This window comes from Zootoca vivipara, chromosome 1 (genome assembly GCF_963506605.1).
Source record: "Zootoca vivipara chromosome 1, rZooViv1.1, whole genome shotgun sequence".
Lineage (NCBI taxonomy): Eukaryota > Metazoa > Chordata > Lepidosauria > Squamata > Lacertidae > Zootoca > Zootoca vivipara.
Genome location: NC_083276.1, coordinates 63,425,893 through 63,448,408, shown reverse-complemented (window position 1 = coordinate 63,448,408; position 22,516 = coordinate 63,425,893). Strand labels below are relative to the sequence as shown.

Below are 22,516 nucleotides of genomic sequence, written 5' to 3'. Positions count from 1 at the left end.
ATTTTTGTTTTTGTTTTTGTTGTTACAAAGAAGAATAAGGACCAAAGGGCCATATTGTGGAGCATCTTATTCTCACAGTGACTTCTGAGAAGCATACAAGCAGAAGATGAGACAATAGGAATCTGCCACTCATGCCCCCCCCCCCAACAACTGCCTCTAGTTCTGGAGATTGTACACGCTCATCAAGTCTAGTAGCTGCTGTTAGCCTTATGCTCCATGAATTTGTCTAAAACCCTTTCAAACCCATCAGAGTTGGTGGCCATTATTTATTTATTTGTTCAGAGAGTTCTGTACCATTCTTTACCAACAACGGTCACAGGGCAATTCACAACGAAATAAGGCAGTATTAAACATAATTCCTAATTAACATTGAAAGAATTCTCATAAAATACATAACATAATCAGCAGTAGCACAATTTAAAATTCACTGCATCTTGTGATACTCTGTAGCTTAACTATGCACTGAGTGGAGAAGTGCTTTCTCATTTGCAGAAATCACCAAAGGAAACCCAGTAGAGAATGAATTCTGGCTTAGTGCACATGCTTCAAGTTGTATTAAAGGAAGAGTTTCTACTTTACATTGGTTTATTTTTGTGTGTGTGATAATTGCATCTTTTGATTTTTGGGGGAGGCAGGTTTGCCCAACCAAAATCCTTTCAGGAACAGGACCAGTGCTGTTTCTAGCGTGGGTCAATGATGAACCCCGAGCCAGAAAAGTGTTAACCTTTTGAAATTGTTTGTAAAATTGTAAAAGGGTGTGGAAGCTGTCACCTGCCAAGTCAGTTCTGGATCTCTGATCTGGAGTTGTCTACAGTTTTAGGGTAAAGTATCTGATGTCCAAAGATATTTGCCTGTCTGGTGAGTTACAAATTTTAAAAGCATCTCCTTTATGGAGGAGGTCAGGTTTGGAAGTGGTTAAACAAGTACTGCTCCTATTTAGAAATCCCATGCTACTTCATTCCTTTTCTTAAACAGAGATTTATTTAAGGAATAAGTTTTTCAGGGTGGAATTATTTATTAAATGTAGTTATGATATCTAAAGTTGCAATCATGTACCCACCGGCCTGGAAATAAGGATAATTGAACTTAGTGGAACTAACTTTTGAGTAAATATGGTATGAATCTACAATCTGTGCACACTTTCCTGGGAGTTAGCCCCACTGAGTGTAGTGGAATTTATGGTATTTCCAGGCAAATCATGCATAGAATTCCGCTGTAAGTAGAACATGCTGTATGCTTTTGGTGATAGTTAACTTAAGAAATATTTCTCTTGCAGAGACAAAAACAGTATATATCAACACTGGGAGTTTGGAAGTGATGGTTGTATCCATCCTAAGGTATGTGAGATATATAAGCATTTTTTAAAAAACTATTTATTCCCAATCTTCAGACTCCTACATGGAGACCAGTAAGACATATATGCATGAATGATTAAATATGGCCTCCTACATGAGCAATGTAAATGTTTTCTCCCTTTTGCATTGTTGCATTGCTTGATTTCTCTCTAAGAATAGCATAAAAGCATTTTATGACAATATTTTCCTTAAACTTCTGACTACTGTGAGCTTTGCATTTTCCTTTTCCCATTTTTTTCTAATGAGTACTATTCACTGACATGTTGATTTTATCGTGTTCATTAATTTGGGGTTTGATTTATACATGTATCAAAGTTCAGCTTTAGTCTAACTGCAAATGGTGCAGCACTGATCTTGGCCAGAAATCAGTATTTCTAGCTGAAATACTCCTACTTGCCTAATCTGTTACTACCCTACTCTCAGCAATTCTCCATGTCACTGCAGCCCTTATAAGATACTGTGGGTGGGTGTGGAGCTTGGGAACGCAGCAGGAAAGGTGACGCAAGAAAGCCTGACCAGACTTCAGCTCTCGGGACATTGGCTACAGCTGTATATAACTTACCATCTAGTTTGTGGACAAATTGGTACATTTTATTGAGTGATTTGCTTTGTTATGAGTATTGTGCCATGAATTCATTGATTTTCTTTGGAACTAGTCTCAGCCTTGGGGTTTCTCATCGATATAGTGGTGAAATGCTTTCTAGAATGTTTTCAAAATGCCTAATTACTTAATATGCCTACCTTAAAATATGCGTGTAATACAATTGAGTTGATGTATAGTCTGTAGCTGGTCTCACTTGCTTGAGACTTTGCTCAGAATGCACTTTTAGTTCTTGTTTTGCACTTGGTGTAGTTGTTATTGTGGTTAGGTTTATCTGTGCCGGCCTGCTTTGTGTAGATAGTGTTATTTGGCGGTGCATGCAGTAGTTGCATATCTAAGGTGAACAACTTGCCTTTTGCACCTGTACTTTTCCAACACTTTCAAAGCACAACAGTGGCATCCCTTTCACACCAGGCTCAACCCCTTTATCCTATAGACTTCAGCCCTGCATCTGGTACAGAGACCAGAAAGTTGTCTTTAAACAGTGGGCAATCTTAGTGTAACAGTATATACTCAGAATGCCCTAATTTTGAAATTCGGAAATTCTTCATTTATATCCTTTACAGTTTACCAAATACTCTATTGCTCATTAGATAAAGCACTATTTCATAGAAAAATAACTTCAGGATCTCATCTATTCTGATTAAAGGCTTAAAGGAAATAGCAAAGTTTTAAAGGAAATTATAGATGTAACATGCAGTCTGTAAGCATAAGAACTCTGCAGTGCAGCGTAGGCCACTGTATTTTAGAGAGCCCCTATTTTCATATAATCCCTGATATTAATATACATCATGTTGGGCTGCTAATCCTTAACCCAGGTGGTGCCAGGGTATGGCGAAAAATATTCCTCAGTTCAGCCCCAGCAACAAAAAAGGAACATATGGGTCATTTGCACCAAAACTGGACCAAATTATTTATTGGCGGTGGAATGGGTTTTGAGGGCAAAAAGTGTGTAAGCAAAGGCTTGCCTCATTTTGGGGGTCAGGGAAAACTTTAGTATTTGTAGTGACTTTCAGTGGGGGCAGCGTTGCTTACTAATAATATGAAATAGGAGAATTTCAACATCTCTCTCACTTTTAAAAATGGAGAAAGCTTTAGTGCTGCTTCAAGGGAAAGCATAGTTGCAGTGAACAGCCAATCACATTATTCAGTGCCTCAATGAGAACAATGCTTGTTTTCTACCTTATCCCAGTGGATCCTTGTCAGCAGAGCAACTATACTAAGCTAGGCATGCAGTAACATTCATATCATCGCAGAGACATGACTCATATTCTGCAGGCATAGGGAGGGTTCCACCATATCCAGTAGGCATATGCCAATATATCCATTGGCATATATTTTTATAAAAGGCCTTCATGAAAATGCCAGTTGTGAGCTAAGTTGACCCTTAACAATGAATGGCACGCCATGATGCTCTTACAAATGAACCTAATGTCATGTTTAAGGAGGGCTTTAAGCATGGGAAAACGGAAAGTGGAAATGTGTGGGGAGACAAAGAAATAATGATTGGAAGTGGAAAGGAAAGTGAATAGTAGAGTTCTGCACTAAGTATGTATATGCATGGATTGAGCAGAAACTACAGTGATGGAATCATATATTGATCAGAAAGGAAAGTTTGGTTGGAGGAGGAAATGGGCCATGTTGCGCCCATGTGTAATATCAACTGAAGCAACAACAACTGCGGCAAACATCTAGAAGGGTCTTAGTGATTTTTTAATACTTACATGTTACAGTCTGTATCATTATTCTCTACATTCTGTATAGAGTTTAAGTTTTGCATTAGTCAAATGGGTGGAAGTTGTAAACAAAATTGTGTAGATGCAACATATCTTTTAATGTCATTGCCTAGGATCAACAACTTTTCCTCCCATAATTCCTAGTGCTAAACTGTAGATGGTTGTCTTTCTACTGATTACATCCTGGTGTGTGTTACTACTCTGCCTTTGTCCTTTCCTACAGGCTTACCCTGAGTTTGTCCTGACCTACCTAGAGGAGCTAAATGTAAGAGAGGAGGTGACCCAGACGGAATACTGCACACACCATGGGGCCCAGTCTCCAGTTCATCGAGAGACAGATAGCAATGCAGCAGAAGAGGTCACTGTATCAAGCCAGAGGCAGGTCAGAGCAGTATTTATTTTTTTAAGGAAAAACATTTCGAAAGGAAATGCTGTTACCCTTTGCAGTTTAATATCAATATTCAAGTTAAACAATTTCTGTATGTGTATATGTAAAGAGAGAGAGAGAGAGAGAGTTTAGCGTGAATATTAATTACATACACATCTTCGAGAAATAGAAGCACAACCCACAATCACACAAAAATACCTTTTTTAAATAGCTCCTATCCCTATGGGATAATATTACTTGTTAAAATGTACCTGCCAAAATATGCTTATCCAAAGTAAATATTTGTATGGAGCACAATATATATTAATTGTATGTTTGTTCATAATTTAATAGGTCCTGCAAAATGATGTCTGTAACGAGAAGCAACTTTCAGGACCTTTGGACGCCCACTTAAGGCCTGAAGGTCCCTTGGGGGAGAATAGGCAGCTGACAGTGGCACTGGTGAGGAAACTAGAAGAGAAACATCCTAAGGCCTCAGCTCAAAGGTAAGCCACTGACAGAACTGATATTTATTGTTCAATGACATTAGATGTTTTCCTTCAGTTTCATGTAAGATTGATTTCCTGGATATTATTGAAATATCTCAGAAGCCCTCTGGCTTGCAAGCAGACATGGAGTTTTGACCAAAACTAATGGAAAGGGGTGACATTTATGCAGGTTTTTTTATAAAAAAGAAAAAGATTGATGTGTACACTATGGAAGAGGATCACTGAGGTAATTATTGTCAACTTATTATGCATAGAAGAGTAAAGTGTATGATTTGGTTACATGCTTTGTTCTACTGAAGTTAATTTTATATGAGTACATCATTTATGCATTTGATACATTTTTACCTATAATATATGATACAAAGGTAAAACAAGAATGTTAAAATTCAAAACTAATAAGCAATATTACATATACCCCTCCACTTTTTCTGCATTGGGTGTTACATGGCAATAAACTCACTGGATGTACTTAGGCTCTAGTACTCACAGAGCAGTTTGCATGAATGTGAGATGTTTTGTATAATACTGAAATATATTTTATATATTTATTCCCTCTCTTGAGAGTGCATGTGAGCTTTGAAACTGTGTTCTATGTTCAAATAGAGATTGATCATAAAGGCATATATCAAATTTCAATCTTGCATTTTGGCAATTTCCCCATCTTTCCCGGCTGCTTAGGATTTGAACATGAAATGTGGAATGGTATTCCATTATGTCGCAATGTTCTGGCCAGATGATGCAGCATGGTGCAACTTTCTGCATTGAGTTGATGAAACAACCCCAGGGGTTCTTAATATTGATGACATAATAGGCATAGAGTACCTCTTTTATGACTACCACCATGCACCTTCTGTGGTGGCATTTCAGAATTGACAGATTGCAATAAAAAGTGTATGATAAAAAGATCAAATTCCTGAATGAGAGCCTGGAAGTGACAAGATTCTTTTAAAACATCGGGAGGGCAGGGCTCATAACCAAATTCTGTTCTGTAATAGCAATGTTTTCTATAGTGGGGTGTAGTGGTTAAGAGCGGTAGACTCGTAATCTGGGGTACCGGGTTCGCGTCTCTGCTCCTTCACATGCAGCTGCTGGGTGACCTTGGACTAGTGTCACACTTTTCTGAAATCTCTCAGCCCCACTCACCTCACAGAGTGTTTGTTGGGGGGGGGGGAGGAAGGGAAAGGAGAATGTTAGCCGCTTTGAGACTCCTTAGGGTAGTGATAAAGCGAGATATCAAATCCAAACTCCTCCTCCTCCTCCTCCTCCTCCTCCTCCTCCTCTTCTTCTTCTTCTTCTTCTTCTTCTTCTTCTTCTTCTTCTTCTTCTTCTTCTTCTTCTTCTTCTTCTTCTTCTTCTTCTTCTTTCATAATATAAAAATCACTGGCTTTCATTATATCCTCACAAATAGTACTCACAGGTTTCTAAAAACCTTTCAGACCTAAATCTTTAAACATTTCCCCCATTTACCACATTCCTTATGATCCAGGGAAACAAATTATTCAGCATTCTGCACAAAATTTACTAATACTTACTGTGGGGTGGGTGTCGCTGAGAACCCAACTGCATTTGCAGATATTTGCAAGCAGCCAACACCCTCACACCAGCAGGTGACCAGACTTAATGATAACTCTCAGTTAAAGGCCCTTAGTTGACCACTATTCTCTGTTCACATAAGGATCTTCACAAAATGTGCTCTTTAGGGTTGCCCTCAACACTTCCAGGGCAATATGTGACTGGCTTCCTTCACAAGAATCAATGAAATCCGTAGATTTGATTATCAGCTTCAACACTAAACTATCTGTGTGTGAGATAAACTTGTCCCTTTGTGTGACCTGTGGGATATGTTTACTAACACTCTCCTGCAATGTTTCATGCTGCTTGAATCCTACAATTGATGAACAATTAATGCCATTCACAGGAAGGTGTCCAATGAGGCAGCAACATGCCGTCCAAACCTGTGAAGTGTGGCATACAGTTCTGGCTGTGTTGAGATTTCAAAACATCTTATGCATACGATAGACACATGTGAGGAAAAAAGAATGGGCCCTAAGCAGCTCAAAACCTAGGTGAGACAGTGGTTGAGAAACTAACACCAGGCTTACAGGGTTCTGGGAGAAATATAACAACCAATAACATCTTCTCAAATGTCCCTGATCAGAGAATTAGCTGATTTTGGTTGGCACTCCCCCCCCCCCCCGGCCCACAAATTCCCTGGGAGTTCCTTGCCTGAAAATCTAGAAGTCACTAGAGCTGGATTATTGTGGACATTGGTGATATACACTTCCAAATGCATGATCCAATAGTGGCCACTGTAGTCATTTCCAAACATGGTGGACTTTGTCTGCCTAAATGTCTATATTATATGGAAGATAAACTTCCCACAATGATATAAGCATCTCAAAAGATAAGTGTTCTGCTTCCTAGTAGACTTAAGTCTTGAGCTGAACAAACTCTGGATTGAACCAAGAGAGCTCAGTCACTAGAGTCTGAGACTATTAATATCAGGGTTGTGCATTCGAGCCCCACATTGGGCAAAAGATTCCTGCATTACAGGGGGTTTGACTAGATGACCAGCATGGTCACTTCCAACTCTAAAATTCTATGATTCTATGAGTCTATGAAAAAGCCACCTTCCTTGTTGTATCAAGAGAGTTAACCTCAGAAATGATTTTTTAAAACTGCAGGGCCAGTTTGTGCAGATCTTTGTGTTGCTCTGCTCAGCAAGGAGCAGGTCGTAGGTAAAACTTGAACTAGTTGTCTTTGCTTGTCATTGGCTCATGTTCCACCTACTGTTGGTCTCCCTGCATTCTGCCCTGGCAGTCCCAATGGGCACCGCTGATTAAGGGGCACGGGGGAAATCTACAAATAAGATTGAAGAGGCTGAGAAGAAGCAGGTCATTATACTGGGAACCACTCCTGATTTCCCAGTTCACATTATACCTGCACAATATTGAATGATTCGCTAAGATTTGAGGAGTGCATAGATGCACATGCAGAAGAATGGTGTGTGTAAATGAAAGATATTTCATGTACCTGATACAAAATGATATTGTTATTATGAAGACTTTGCAATACAAAGTGGCACTCGAAGTCTCACATGCGATTGATTTGTCTATTCCAAAACAAAATAATTAGTATGGCAGATGATTCCCCCCCTCCTAATAGGCACTTCTGCCATTCAGGCCAGTTCTTCCCAAAATCCAATGGGCAGAAGGTGGGGAATGTTGGTCATATGGAATAATGCATTGAAAGTGAACTGTTGGGAGTAAATGGATACTTTCATGGTGGGTGGCTTTATAGAATGACTCCAAGGTAGAGCAAAGATCTTGCAAGTAAGACATCCTATGGCTTGTATCCAGGGTAGTGCAAGTTGAACAGTGGGGCTTTCTCATCCTGTCCTTCCCACTGCTGTTGCTGTGCACTGGAAAATACACTCTTGGGAGCCACACACACCAGCCTGGAATGTCATGGGATATTTCAAAGGGGTTCCATAGGGAGAGGGGAGGATCAATATAAATTGAGTAGAGGCATCTTAAGGGAGCAAAGCTGCCATACGCATGCCCCCCCCCCAATGCCACATTCTGCACTATTCCAAAAATTCCTCCAACTCCTAGGAGCAGCTTTTCAGGGTGCAATGGGATACAATAAGGAGGGGTGGAAGTCCCATTGCACGAATCAAACTTCACTCACATAACTCTGCACCCAAGCCTTCATCTACTACTGCACCTACACAGATTTATATCTGCCAAGTGTACATTTATCCTGCTTGTACCTGCGTGCAGAAATCCACATTAAAAGCACAACAAAATGCATTGTCCTATATAATTTTAAGTATATGAATAGTCCCTTTTACTTTTATGGGACCACTTGCTTTCTTACAATTTGGCCCTTCCGCCTAAATCAATAGTTCCTTATCAGGTATTTATTGGGGGGAAATCCAGAAGATTTAATTTAAAAAGTTACACTTTATCTTTCATTGCCATCAATGGCAAAAAATATTAACAGGGTTTTGTCTTGAGCTATATAACATTGGCCACCTACCCTTTTCCAATAGAAAGAAAATTCCTATAAATCACAGGTGAAATATTTAGTTTATATAGATATAACTAAAAGCACTTTTATTTCCCATCCTTTTTTTTGAAGTGAAGAATTTAAGAATTCCCCCCCCCCCTATAAAATTTTGTTTTATTTTCTCAAAACACCTGGGGTTTTGTGTTTTCATGAAACAATATTTCAGTGTACCTAACCCCCACATTGTACTTTGTGGGAAAATTACGATGGAGTGAATCTTTTCACTGAAAGCTCAAGCTTTTCCTCATGATTTATCTGCCATATAAATGTTCTAAAGGTTAAAGCTTTGAATTGGGGACAAATTAGCTTTCATTACATGCTTTAGTTGAATCTTGACAAAAATTACTCAGCTCTCTGTTTGAGCTAGATAATTTAAATTCATTTTCCCCCTGTTCTTTGTAGACTCAGCAATACAAACCTAACTCAACGTGGTACAGAAATAATATAGATGCTGTGTTTCGTATTTTTCACCTGCCGGTGTGAGGTTGTGGTTGTTTGCGTTCTTCTATTAAATTGAGCAACTTACCTTTATTTAAATTGAATAGAAGTTGTTTGGGGGGAGAACTGTAGCAGCCAACAAAGCATGGTGACCCAGCTTGTCACCCAGTGACCTGTGAGAAGGAAATAATGAACTGTGAGTAGCTGTCATCTTAACTGCTTCTGACAGTTTGGCTATGGGCACATCTGTGTTAGTTGCATGGAAAGGCCTTTGTTGTTTTCCCACTAGTGACTTTGCAGACCGCTGTGGGGTTTGCTCGCTGCCCTGCTCCTCTACTTCCCTCCCGTTTTAGCAGGGAAAACAGCTGCCAATGATGGTCTTGACATTTCTTTTAATGATTTACTTGGCATTTATTTAATTATAAAGTACAAATCATATTGAGGTATTAAACCTTTTTGGATATTTTGAGGGAAGTTAGGATCCTGCCACAGTTACAGTTTTGCAATCCATTTGGTCATACTTCCACGCTCTGCATTAACTCTAAAAAGGTTTTGTCTCATAACTTCTCTACATAATAATTTTGACTTTAGACCATCTCAATTTTACATCAACATTTTTATAATTTAGAAACTACTACAGTACTACTATTAGTATTGATACTACTACTGTCACAGTAGTCCCATGTAAACAATTGTAGTAAAATGATTACTGCATATATATGCCTGTTTTCCTTTCATGGTTTAGACCAAGATTGCCTTTTTTATTCTTATTTAAACTTAATGCTTATGAGCCAGAGATACGTGAGGGGAAATTAAATGTTCACAGTGGGCTTCTTGTTTTACCTTCCTTGAACCACTTTCTTTGCCTCCATTCCTCTACCTCCATGTGTGAAAAATGCTTTTAAAACTCTCCTGACTTTGAAAAGCAGATTCTCTCACAGCAAAGAAAAAGAAATGCTCCACTTTCCATGCAGTGTTCCTTGTGCCCACATGTGCTCAGTGAAACACCAATTTTTACAGTTGGAAACAATCTTAATTGCTCTTCCTTGATGATAATTCATTCTTAAGTAAAACAAATGATTTTTCTTTCTGAACTGAGTAAAATAAATCTGGAGCTACTATGAAAGAAATGACATACAACTGATTATTTTTGTTCTTCAAATAAACTTGGATATTTGGGGCAGTGCATTTCATGACAGTTTAAGAGGGTTCTTGGAAATGCTGACCCTAAACCTTATTTATAATTTAAATAAGTAGAAAAAGCAACCAATGTGAACAATAAATTATGATCCATTTTCAAATATGACAATTTTATGAAAGTTTTATAATCCCTCTTATATCAATGACTGAGGGCCAAACTAGCTGAGACACCATTTGCAAAGTAATTGTGTGATAGGCTTTTAAAAACGAGTACAGTAACTTGAATCCCAATCTGGATTAGTCATGCTCATGTGTGTTATTTGTATTTGGGGAGGAAAGCTTCCACTGATGTCCTGAAGGTAGTTGTTTTTCTGCAATGCAAATATGGTGGCATGATGCCCGAGTTCTGGATCAGGACCATGGTGGGAGAGGAGGTGCACTAGTGCAATGGGATTCCCCCTCCCCACCTCTATGTGTGTACCCTTTGCCCTCCCTAAATCTGCTCAAGAGGGTTGAGGGGAAATCCAGGAACAGATTTAGTGGGGATGCAGGGGGAGGAGATGGGGTACAAGGAAAAGTGCTATATTGAATGCAACCCATTCCCCCTCCTCTTAACCATGGTTAAAAATTGGGAGTTCCTCAGGACTGTATGCCTTTCAACTTCTCCTCCTCCTTTTACTTGAGGTTGTGTGTTCCCCTTTCCTCTCCCCCATTCAAAATCCCCATCCTTTCCTTTTTCATTCATTCATTCATTCATCCTTTATTGGCATAATCCTTTCCTTTTTCAGTACTAACTATGCAGCATAACTGCAGTGAGTTAAGTGCTAATCATAAATATCTGATTCTGGTGCAGACGTGAACTGTGAACTAGTGGTAGCCATAATTTGCCTGACTCAGGTGGTGTAGCAAACTATGGTGACTGTGTGTCAGGCAGTAGAAGGGAGAATTGTTGCTGAAGCAGAGGGGGAGGGATGATAAGAAGAAGGTGCACTGCCTGTTTCTGGCAATTGCACCATGGTTTGGCAGCAGCATCTGAACTAAGCCAGTACGTCTGCCGTGAGCCTATGTAAGAAATTAATCATCACATTCAATACCAGGCTTGTATTTAGCCAGTTGCCTCTGGTGGTTGTTTTTTTTTTTAAAAAAAAGCTCTATGTAATCAGATGCCCTTCCCCCACTGTGATGGGATAGAGGCACATGGTCAGCCATTACTGTGCATTTGTGTAGGGTTGTGCCATGAAGTCTTTCTCTTTTCTTTCTGGCCTTAGAGTTGATAATCCCAGGACCATACTATTGCACATGCCTTTTTTGTGTGTGGAGGCTGCACTGCCAGGTGGATACATTCATCTAACCATAAAATTCTACCCGAAAGGAAAGAATCCTGGGAAAAAAGCAGTTATCTGACTCCACAAGACTCCCCTGTCATTTCATAGTGCTTGCGCCTCTTTGTAAATGTAGACGCTTTTCATTTCCTGTCCTTCCTCTGTCTCGTTCTCAGTGTGCACATCTTATCTGACTTAAGCCCCCACAAACAGGATTGCATCCTGGAGAGTGGCTGTCATCTCTTCAGCAGGTCTGCCCCCATTTCATTACAATGCGGACGGGAAATCCCATTCTTGCCGCTGCGATTACAATAGTGCTGTGCAAGTGACCTACTCAGATGTTTTCACAGTATCTTTAAACATTGAGGGAGGTTTTGAGAAATGTGTTTCAAGAGAAAGGTATCTACTGAAAGATTGTGAATGAGATGTAAAGACATGGGGATTTATCAGCAAAGCAAGAGCAGTTTTGTGTGGGGTGCCCTCCGCCCCACAAGGAAGAGACAAGTATGATAAATATATGATACAAATAAAACTAAGCGTATTTGAGAACAGAATATATGTATATTTTATAAAACAAATATGTATGTATGAAAATTTTGCAAGATCATAACTCGTGGCGCCTACGGAATTTAAGGTGGCATTGTGTTTACTCCTTTGGGCTGGATGCCCATGTATTCTTTTTATATGTGAGTTATGTGTATCTGTTTGCATGTGGCCTGGAAACTGTCCTTTATACCAGGGGGTGGGCATAAGATATATGGAGATTTTCTAGTTGCTCTCTGGTTTGCAATAAATCAGAAAGGTCTCCTCTGCCCAATGCAGCAAGTAAAATTGCAAGTAAAAGGCATTATCTGCCATGGGTAGCCTAAAGCCAGTTACTTACTTACCCTTCACACTCAGTGTTCCTCACCTGTAAAATATGAGTATTGATTGATTACTGTTGAGCACATTTTTGCACAAGTGTGAGGGCTACTTTTAGAAATCGTATTAGAATCACTATCTGTAGCAAACCGAGGTGTAGATTTGTACTTGGATATGCAGATTACCCTAGGGCAGGCATGTCAAACCTGCGGCCCTCCAGATGTTTTGGACTACAATTCCCATCTTCCCCAACCACTGGTCCTGCTAGCTAGGGATCATGGGAGTTGTAGGCCAAAACATCAGGAGGGCCGCAGGTTTGACATGCCTGCCCTAGGGTATGAGTCATGGGATGCAATTGATAATGGGGTCTGCCAGCTGATCCATTGTTTTGTATCTGGTTCTGTAGCTCCAGCTCCAGAACTTGATGCAAATTAGCGGCATGGTGGGGGGACGGGACGGGACAGAACCAGATGCAAGGTGGGATTCCTGTACAATGGAGTTCTCATTTTTTTAAAAAAACAACACTCTTACTTATGCTTTACGTTGGAAAGAAGTGTAGAGAATCTCATGTAAGCTGATCAAACTTTCCATTCAGTATATTCCATTGGTCATCCATCTCCCCAAGAAATTAGCATACATGTTCTTTCCTGTAATTAAAACCCGCTGCTGTTTGTATTATCCTTGAGCTTCAGAGAGGTTGTTTACCCTTCTATTTCTGAGATCAAGTATTTGACAAATATCCAGTATTCCCCACAGCCCTTAATTTATGTAGGAAAAGCAAAGTTCCCCCATCATTTTCACATAACTTGCCTCCTAGACCATCTCTTGGTTTCATCTGAAGGCTTTCTGGTTTGTCAGCATTGTGCTTCTGAAATAGCATCACATTAGTTTATCTCTAATTTTTCCCTTTCTCGTCGAGCCTCTTGTACTACTTTAAAGCCATGCAGCACTTTTTGCAAGGTATCCAGTGGCTGCTCTGCCTTTCTTCCAATGGAAGCTGCGGCTTCCTCACAGTGAACTGTGTCATACATGTTTCTGGTGTACTCTTATCAGCAACATGCCCGTGGGTTCGTGGATGGCACATGCTCTCAGAGCTACAGCTGTTGTGTGTCTTTCTGCTACACCTTCCTAGGCAATCTGCCCTTGGGTCTCCTGATGGCACACTTTCTGAGTTGCAGCTGTTTCTTCATCTGCCTTCAGAACAGTTCCCTCAGACATGTCCAGAGATGCCATGTAGTCTTCTCTACACACTTTCTTCATGTGCTTCTAGAAGGAGTTTACTGCCAGAACAAATGCACTGTATGGATATGTGATTCTGCTTTTTCTCTTAGAATGAGTTTTCAGCACTCCTCAGATTACAGATTGATGGTTTGCATACTGTTAGTGTGATTTCCCAGGGCTGCTTCAGAAGAAATAGGAGTTGCTGACCTATAACTATTCCATTGGGCATACAGTCGTACCTTGGAAGCTGAACGCAAGTAAAATGTTTTGGCTCCCGAACGGCGCAAACCCAGAAGTGAGTGTTCTGGTTTGCGAACGTTCTCTGAAAGCCGAATGTCCGATGCAGCTTCCGCGGCTTCCAGTTGCATGCAGGAAGCTCTTGCAGCCAATCGGAAGTTGTGCCTTGGTTATCGAATGTTTTAGAAGTCGAACGGACTTCTGGAACGGCTTCCGTTCAGCTTCCAAGGTACGACTGTACTTATACAACCCTCCTTTCCCCATATTTGTGAGAGAATGTTGAAATGAAGAGTAGTACTGAGACAGAGCTCTACCCCTTCCAGGTGCAATCTCTGGACAGGATCCTCCTTTACCCTTCAATTTTGTAAGGCTTCCTTACTTCTGAGAGTTGCATGCATATTACTATAATTAGATTGAGCCAATCAGGAAAAAACTTCACTTTATAGATAAGCAACCTAAATTTCCTTCCAATGTTAGGCCATCCATTACATATGCATACATTTTAAACATATACTACTCTCAGTTGATTTAGTGTTGCAAATATTGCATCAGGGAGAGTAATTTTATAAGCTAACCACCTGATGGGGGTGATTAACCAGGCAGTTGTACAAAGGTGACAAAAGAGTTGAGGGAGGCATATAGAGTTAACTGTGCATCTTCAAGGAGTTGAAATCACATTTGCTGTGAAATGGATTTGATTAGAATATGATCCAATACAGTTCTTGTCCCCACTTAAACCAGGAATGAATGGATAACATCTTAGTTGTTCCCTGTTTGTTGTGGTTTGGTATGACAGAAGCTCTTCTCAGTTTGGGGTGTGAGGGGAAGTGGATTGCTTTGATGAGTATAAACTGTTATTGGATAGGCATATAAGTAGGATTTTAAATTAAAGATCACAGGAAGTTGCCTTATACTGAGTCAGACTGCTGATCCATCTAGCTCAGTATTGCCCACAGTAGTGGTCAATGACTCTCCAAGCCCTACCTGGAGATGCCAGGGATTAAACCTGCATGCAAAGCAGATTTGTGGTCTTGAAAAGTACAGTTCTAAAACTTGGCTAGAAAACACAATATTGTTTACTTTTTATGGGTGGTTTATATGAAAATCCGTATTCCTGATTTTGGAATAGGGTGAGGTGTTCACACACACAAAAAGCTATAAATATTTAAATCTTCTACAGACTACCCAAAGTGACTCCAGCATTGCAGAAGTGGCAAGTGGCACCCTCCAGAGTATGGGAAAACATGCTTGCTCCATCTTCCTTGTGAAGGTGGCTATCATATCTCCTCCCCCACTCCTTTTTTCCAGGCTACCCAGCTCCCTCAACCATTCCTCATAAGGCTTGGTTTCCAGACACTTGATCGTCTTGGTTGCCCTCCTCTGCACACGTTCTTAGAGGGACTTGTCTGCCAAACTGCTGCAAAGCAAGGTCCAGGAGGGTTAATGATGTCATTACTCTGTGATTCTCGTTTGCATGCATACTTAATTTTTCATTAGATGTTATTGTTGATGGGAGTTGTAGTCCAGCAACATCTGGAGGGCACCATGTTGGTTACCCCAGTTTTATTGAGGGGAAAATACTGAAACAATTAAAAAACCTATACACTTTTCAATTAGAAATTCTCACTGTTGTGCCCTGTCTTTAAAAGTAAAAGGTTCAAGTTTAAGCACAGAAATGTCATACCATCAATCAGCAAAGCTTCAGGGAAGTTGAACATGAGTTATTGATGTCCATTTTTAACATATTCCACAATTAGAAAAGCTAAACTTATTGTACAGCTCAGTCCATAACTTTAAACCCTGTTCTCTCTAAGAATGAATGAAGGTGCTAAAAAGCAACAACATTAGAGCCAAGGCAGGCCCAGCCCCAAATATTTTGCTGCCTGAGCTGTCCAAGGTGGAGCCTCCTCCATCCTCTCATTCCATGTACAGAAGCTGACCAAACTGGCAGTTTAATCTTACTACAGCACTGGTCAGGGGACAGCATCCTTTATTGTTTCTGAGGGTAGAACCTAGCTTAGGCAGGGCAAGGCAGACTATGCAGCACAAAAAGCTCTATCCACTCACTGCCGCTCAGCTGCCTCACTCTGCCAGTGGTAAGGCTAGCTCTGCCTATATCACCTTGTCGTGGTGAGTGGGCTTGCATGTTCCTATGACCCTTGTGAGCAAGCCGTTGGGAATCTCGTACTCCCAGCAGGGTCACCCAAGGCGGTAAGGTCAAAGGGAAGGAGCTAGACAAAAAATGATCCAAGAAGTCCTCAATGGCAGAACAGGCGGATGATAACAAGTGGTATGTTACAATGGCTGTGAAGGCGGATGAAGGCTGCAGCAGATAGGAATTTACCGGTTTGTTGTGACTACTTCATGCCATCGGAACAGAGCCCTACTGTGAAGACTGTGCGTTGTTCAGCGTGCACTGATCTACACACATAAAACAAATTCACGCACAGGCGTCTTCCAAAAACCCCAAAGAGGAAGGTACATCCACACCGTGATCAACTACCGCCCGGAAACCAATGTCCCCACTGTGGAAGGACGTGTGGATCCAGAATTGGCCTCCACAGTCACTTACGGACTCATTTTAAAAACCGTGTTTATGGAAGACAATCTTACTTGACTACAAGTGATTGCCAAAGAGGAAGATACTTTTACATATTAAACATTGTGATCTATTCAGGTATTTCAAAACAGTAATCTTTAACCATTGCATTAGCTCCTAAACTTTGTGATGGTTCTCTTGAACCTAGTGATGGTTAAGAGAAATAGGGGAGGAGGAGAATAATCTGTTTTGTTTCAATTACCAGAATGAAGGATTCATTCTCAACTCTTTTTTTCCAGTCAAAGCTATTTTTTTAAAAGCACATATTCCACCACCAAAGCTTATTGCTTCCCATTTAAAATCACTCTTTTTGACTTTGCCAGAAGGGGTATCAGTTTAATGCCTCATCTAAAGAGGACAGGATGCCCCCCCTTTCCCCTAATAGTCCTGCATGGTTGCAATGTCAGCATTGAACCTTGTGCTTAGACTCTTGTGTGGGCCTTCAGCTGATGACCTTTTGCCCCAGAGGCAAGAAGGTTACTAATGAAGGCATGCTGGCTCTGAAAGTGGGGAACATGCAAAGATGAAGAAGTGGGCTGAACAGGTCAAACCAAAGCCATTTTGGTTCATGCTTTCCTCTAAAGAATTGAGTCATCCCTCCCGGCCTCCCCTCCTACTGCCTCATGGTGACCTCCAGCCAGTTTTTAACTTATTCACTGACCCTGGAATTAACACCTTTCATTCTATTAATACTTTCAGGATCTATGACCACAGCCTTTTCCACAGATCCCATATGTCTAACTTTCCAAGTATGTGGTGACAATTCAGAGAATTGTGTGTGGCTTACCCAATAGTGTGGGTTATAACTTCAGAGGCTGCTGCTTTTTTAAAAACAAATGGGAGAGGGAGTCAAAAGTCCTGCTTGGGTGTCTACCATCCTTGGGAGTTTTGTCGCTTGTAACCTGTTGGAGTAATGCATACTACTTAACTCAAAATAGCTGTAATCGTTTAGAACCATAAACAATAGTAATAAAGTTAGTGCTAGAGAGAAAAATAAACCAGAAGCAACAAATAAAATCGTTAGAATCCTGGAAATGTTGGGTTGTTTTTCTTTAAAGTAGCTGTGGAGATGAGCTTTTCAATATATGTAAGTTTTAAAAGATGATCCAATAAAAGCTGTGCTATTTTATGTCACTAAAGGAGGTTACCTATCTTTCCCATATATGGTTTCCTCAGTCCTTGCTATAGCTTCTCATGAGGCTCTTAACCCTTATGTAATATATTTTGAAACGGGAAGATATTTAACTTCATTACACTAGGTTCCAAAGTTACGAGGGAACAGTTTTTATTTTATTTTAGGAAGCAGTGTTTTCTAATAACTTTGAAGTTTAGCCACAGTGTGTGTGTCATATGCATCAGGGTTTTCAAAAAAATAAATAAATTTGTAGCACATGTCAGTTTACTCAGAAGAAAGTTATATTGGGGCTTACTCTTTATTGCATCATTAATAACATATTTATTTACATATCAATCCCTCTTCTCCTTATCTCTTTTTGTCCCCCTTCTTCCTATTTATTCACCTTTCCCCTCCCCTCCTCACAATTCCCCACTCTCTTTTTTTGTCAATGAAAACTTTTAAAAATCTGATTGCTCTGGGGGTATTTGGTGAGGGGGTTACTGATGGGGAGGGGCAATTTAACCCTTCCCTTCCTAACTGCAGCTCCTGCTTCCCCCAAATTTTCCCATACATGACAATAAGGCTTTTGAATATATCTAAAGCCTAATTTGTAGGTAATGTTGCAGGATTTCAGGATGACCCCCCGGTCATCCTGAAATTCCATGGGATTGACTGAATGTTATTAAACTTAACATTGCCATATAATGAAATCCTTGTTTTCCACACCCTGTGCTTCGCAAACTTGCTAACTCTAACAAGGGATAAGAAATTAATTGTCCAAACTTGGACTTCTAATTATGAATTCAACATTACCTCTGTAATAAATATTGCAGGTGGATTAGAATCCAAATCCTTTTCATAAAAAGACTGTGTCCTAATACTTTTTTAATTCATACGGAGCTTGCTGTGCTATCAAATCCATCCGTTGGTGGGAGGGGAGCAGCATCATTCCTTACACATTTTATGCATAAGGTTTTTAAGCAGAACCTCCTTTTTCACACTGAGTTATAATTTTGTTTTGCTTAAGCTTATAAGAACCCAGGTAAAAATAACTACATTTAGAGCAGTTTCCTCAGCTTGGCAATCTCAGAGGGGGAAAATTTCTAGATTAGTAAAAAAAAAATGCCTCTCTCTCTCTCTCTTTCTCTCTCTCCTCCTTGTAAATATCTAGTCCTTTATGTTAGTTCCATTAATGTCTGCTAATAAGTTAGTCTTCAAATATCAATACGATGATGTGGGCTTGATGGAAGTTAAATGTCCCTAAATCCTATGAATTGATCTGTACGAGCTGTTTTCCACATGAGCGGTAGCTTCACCGAGGCAGACATCCGCAAACAGTGGAGGTCAGGGTGATGAAGGAGGAGCGGGCTTGGCGGCACACATGCACTCTATTCCTGACAGTGTCTTGCTTCGGCAAGGGGAAGTGAAGCGCACATACCATGCTCAGTGGCATTTCCAAATGCAGCTCAGCTGGGGGCCTGTGCTTATTGCATCAGTGGCACATACTGGGGGGGGGGAGAGAAATACATAATTTTGTCAAAGTAGTAGATCACAATCTCCCCCTCCTCCTTCAAAATCATCACCACCACACACTAATAGCTCTAATAGATACGGATTTTATGCATATTTCAGTCACAGCAGTATTTCTAATGCATATGTGAAAGGGTTCTAATTTATGTCTACCAACTGTGTGGTGCCCTTCTTTTGGGTAATGTCATCATCCTAATGGTGTTTCTATTATACTCAAAGGTAGTAAATGAGGCTTATTGCAGGAAGGTAATTGATTTTCACTGAGTGAAAATGTAAATAGCCATAAGAAATCCTATGAAAGACAAGCAGTTTGAAATTGTCAGAGAAATGAGTCACAGGCACGACTTGCTGGTCCTTGTATTTGTAAAAATGCATGTGTTTCCTCACCCCAACCCAAGCAAAAAAAGAGAGCCAACGATAACATATTTCCTATCATTTTATTTCAGACAGCAGCATAATGGGAGAATGTCGATGATTTTGTGTTTTCCAGTGTGCTTTATGAAGACGTATTGAACATGTTCAGGAAGGTTGGCTCATTTTGTCAGATTCCCCTCAAGTGGGGTAGTCTGTGGATATTATTTCTAAAATCAATGTGGTAAAAAATAATAATTCTCTGGCATTTCTGTGCTTTTAATATAGTAATCTAATAAATCCACTTCCTGAATTGGGGAAGTGAGCCTTCCATGGTCACTGGGCATGACAAGATTTGTGCAAATGTCAGAATTCAAGAGGAATGGGTACATTTAAAGAAAACATGCCCTTCATGTTTTCAACTGCTGTGTAGTCACCCTTTTAGGGAATTGTTTTAGATCAGTAAATATAACCACCTGTAGTTCAGAACTCTTTTTACTATTCCGCCCTCCCCTTTTGCCTATCAGGAGTGTTTCTTTCTATTATCCTTAATTAACATTGTGTGTGTGTGTGTGTGTGTGTGTGTGTGTGTGATAGAATTGTAGAGTCAGAAGGGATCCCAACCACAAGGGTAATCTAGTCCAACCCCCCGCAATGCAAGAATAGGAGAGAGAGAGAGAGAGAGAGAGAGAGAGAGAGAGAGAGAGAGAGAGATTTGCTAATATGAGCATATTGCACTGTCCCAGATTTTTTATTAAAAAACGGTTGTTGTTTCTTTGTGTTGGAGGAATTACATTTTAAATCACTGTTGGTTTTCTGAATCATTCCCTAATAGGTTCGATTTCTTCCCTACAATACATCATTTAGCTGTATTTTAGTCTTGCAGTTGTGTTTGGAACATAATTTGCCATCTTAACTGTGAATATTTACCCTGTAGCCAGCAATTAATTACTGATTAAAAAAACACATAACATTGGATCCCGGAGTGTTTCTTCTGAAAACAGGAGCATTCATTGTATCTCAGAGACTGAGAATCCAGCAGAGGCTCCTACTGGAGGAAGGGGGAAGAAGACATAGCCTGAGTTCCCCTAAAGCAACCTGCATCAGTTCCTATGCTGTTCTGGAGGACCTCCCAAACCCTTGGGAACAGGTTTTCAGGGGGCACAGTGGGGCTGCAAAAAGAAGAAAGAATTGGCAAAAATTGTGTCTTTCCTTGCTCCAGTCTTGCGTGCCACTCACAGAAACTTTGGATCTAGCCTACTGTTTAGATTTGTTGAAAAGGCTTTTGAATACAGTGGTACTTTGGGTTACAGACGCTTCGGGTTACAAACTCTGCTAACCAGGAAGTGGTTGTGCCAGGTTAAGAACTTTGCCCCAGGAGGCCCCATTAGCGAAAGCACGCCTCAGGTTAAGAACCATTTCAGGTTAAGGATGGACCTCTGGAACGAATTAAGTTCTTAACCCGAGGTACCACTGTAGTTTGTCTTTCTAGGGGAATATCTGGGGGAACAAAAGTATTTAGAATGCTTTCTATGAGAAAGGCACTACAGAATTATAGTTCATTTCCTTTCTCTTGGGATTTTACATCCTTCTACACATAATCCCTCCAATACTTTGTCGACCTCATGAGAAGAAGAGATTCCCTGGAAAAGACACTGATGTTGGAAAAGATTGAGGGCACAAGGAGAAGGGGACGACAGAGGATGAGATGGTTGGACAGTGTTCTCGAAGCCACCAACATGAGTCTGACCAAACTGTGGGAGGCAGTGTAAGACAGGAGTGCCTGGCATGCTCTGGTCCATGGGGTCACGAAGAGTCGGACACTACTAAATGACTAAACAACAACAACAACACATAATGCACATAGAGACAGGACAGTATTAGCAATCAGTCCAAATGGAGGTTGTAAAGTATTCAAGTAGTGCAATGTTCGATGTTTCTTAACCCAATATAGGCTCTAGACTACTTCCCCATTTATCCACTTTCAAATTAAATCAGGCCAGATGTTTTAGCAGTCAGAACACTTCCTAGCAGTTTTCAGACAGAAAGCTGTGACACGGATATATCCCCATTTGAAAAACATCAGAGTTTAGCTTTCTTCAGGAAGAAGATTCTCATTAATATGATGATTAGGAACTGTATGTAATAAAGAATCATGTTTTTCTTTCTAGTTTATTTCTGTCATGCCAAATTCACCAATGCTCCCTACCTGGTATTCAAAGTTTAGCACAATAGTTTAAAGACAGGTATGTGCATAAGATTAAATAATAAGGATCTGGTATACTAGCAGCCCCTAACCCAGTGTTGCTCAGGAATAAAATATGAAACCTCCAAATCAGTGTAGTTTGAAATTAGTGGTTAAAATCAGTGCACTTTAGAAAGGTTCCCTCTGCCATCTTTATTCAAAATGGTGTCCAATTGTATCCCAAAATAGACGAAAACCTGTTCCTTGATTTCAGGAACTATTATACAAAATGTGGTTACTAATCTTAAGATGTGTCCAAATGCATTGCAAACAAACACCTTTCCAAAATATATAGTATATTAAATTCAAGCGGGTATTGAACAATATTTGCCACTCAAGTGATGACTGCAAGATTTCTTCCTAATGGTTAAGAGGTGAAATAATAGGGGAACATATTATTTGTTTAAATTAATATTATAGTAATACTATAGTTACACACAGACATTCAGTATAATGAGAAGCTGTCTGAATACGTATTTGTACAGCCAATGCTGTTTTGGGTTATAGAAACTAGGCAACCATGCACTGAATAAATTCTATAATCTGAAATATTATAGCAGGAGTAAGTTCTCAATAATATAACCTCTGGTTCTCTAGCTGAATTTTTAATACAAGAAATATGAATGCAGGTGATATCTGTATACATGGTTTCCTGTGCTTTTAAGAATTCATGTCATTTTGTTGTTTGGTACCAATTTTCACCTCAGCATGAATTAGCAATGACTGAAATTAGCTCAAAGTGAATTATAGTGGAACTATTTTGTCTCATCAGCAATGAATTTTGTAGAAGAGGCTCCCCCCTCCCACCCCGGAACT

General features: G+C 40.1%; 1 protein-coding gene across 1 annotated transcript in view; it reads left to right on the top strand.

Moving 5' to 3' along the window:
• DCDC1 (doublecortin domain containing 1) overlaps positions 1-22,516 on the top strand; it is a 236,116-nt gene that overhangs the window by 129,390 nt on the left and 84,210 nt on the right. The window contains exons 17-19 of the mRNA XM_060275323.1: positions 1,277-1,337; positions 3,916-4,074; positions 4,414-4,565. Coding sequence (XP_060131306.1) covers positions 1,277-1,337; positions 3,916-4,074; positions 4,414-4,565 — 372 coding nt within the window. The remainder of the gene's footprint in view (positions 1-1,276; positions 1,338-3,915; positions 4,075-4,413; positions 4,566-22,516) is intronic.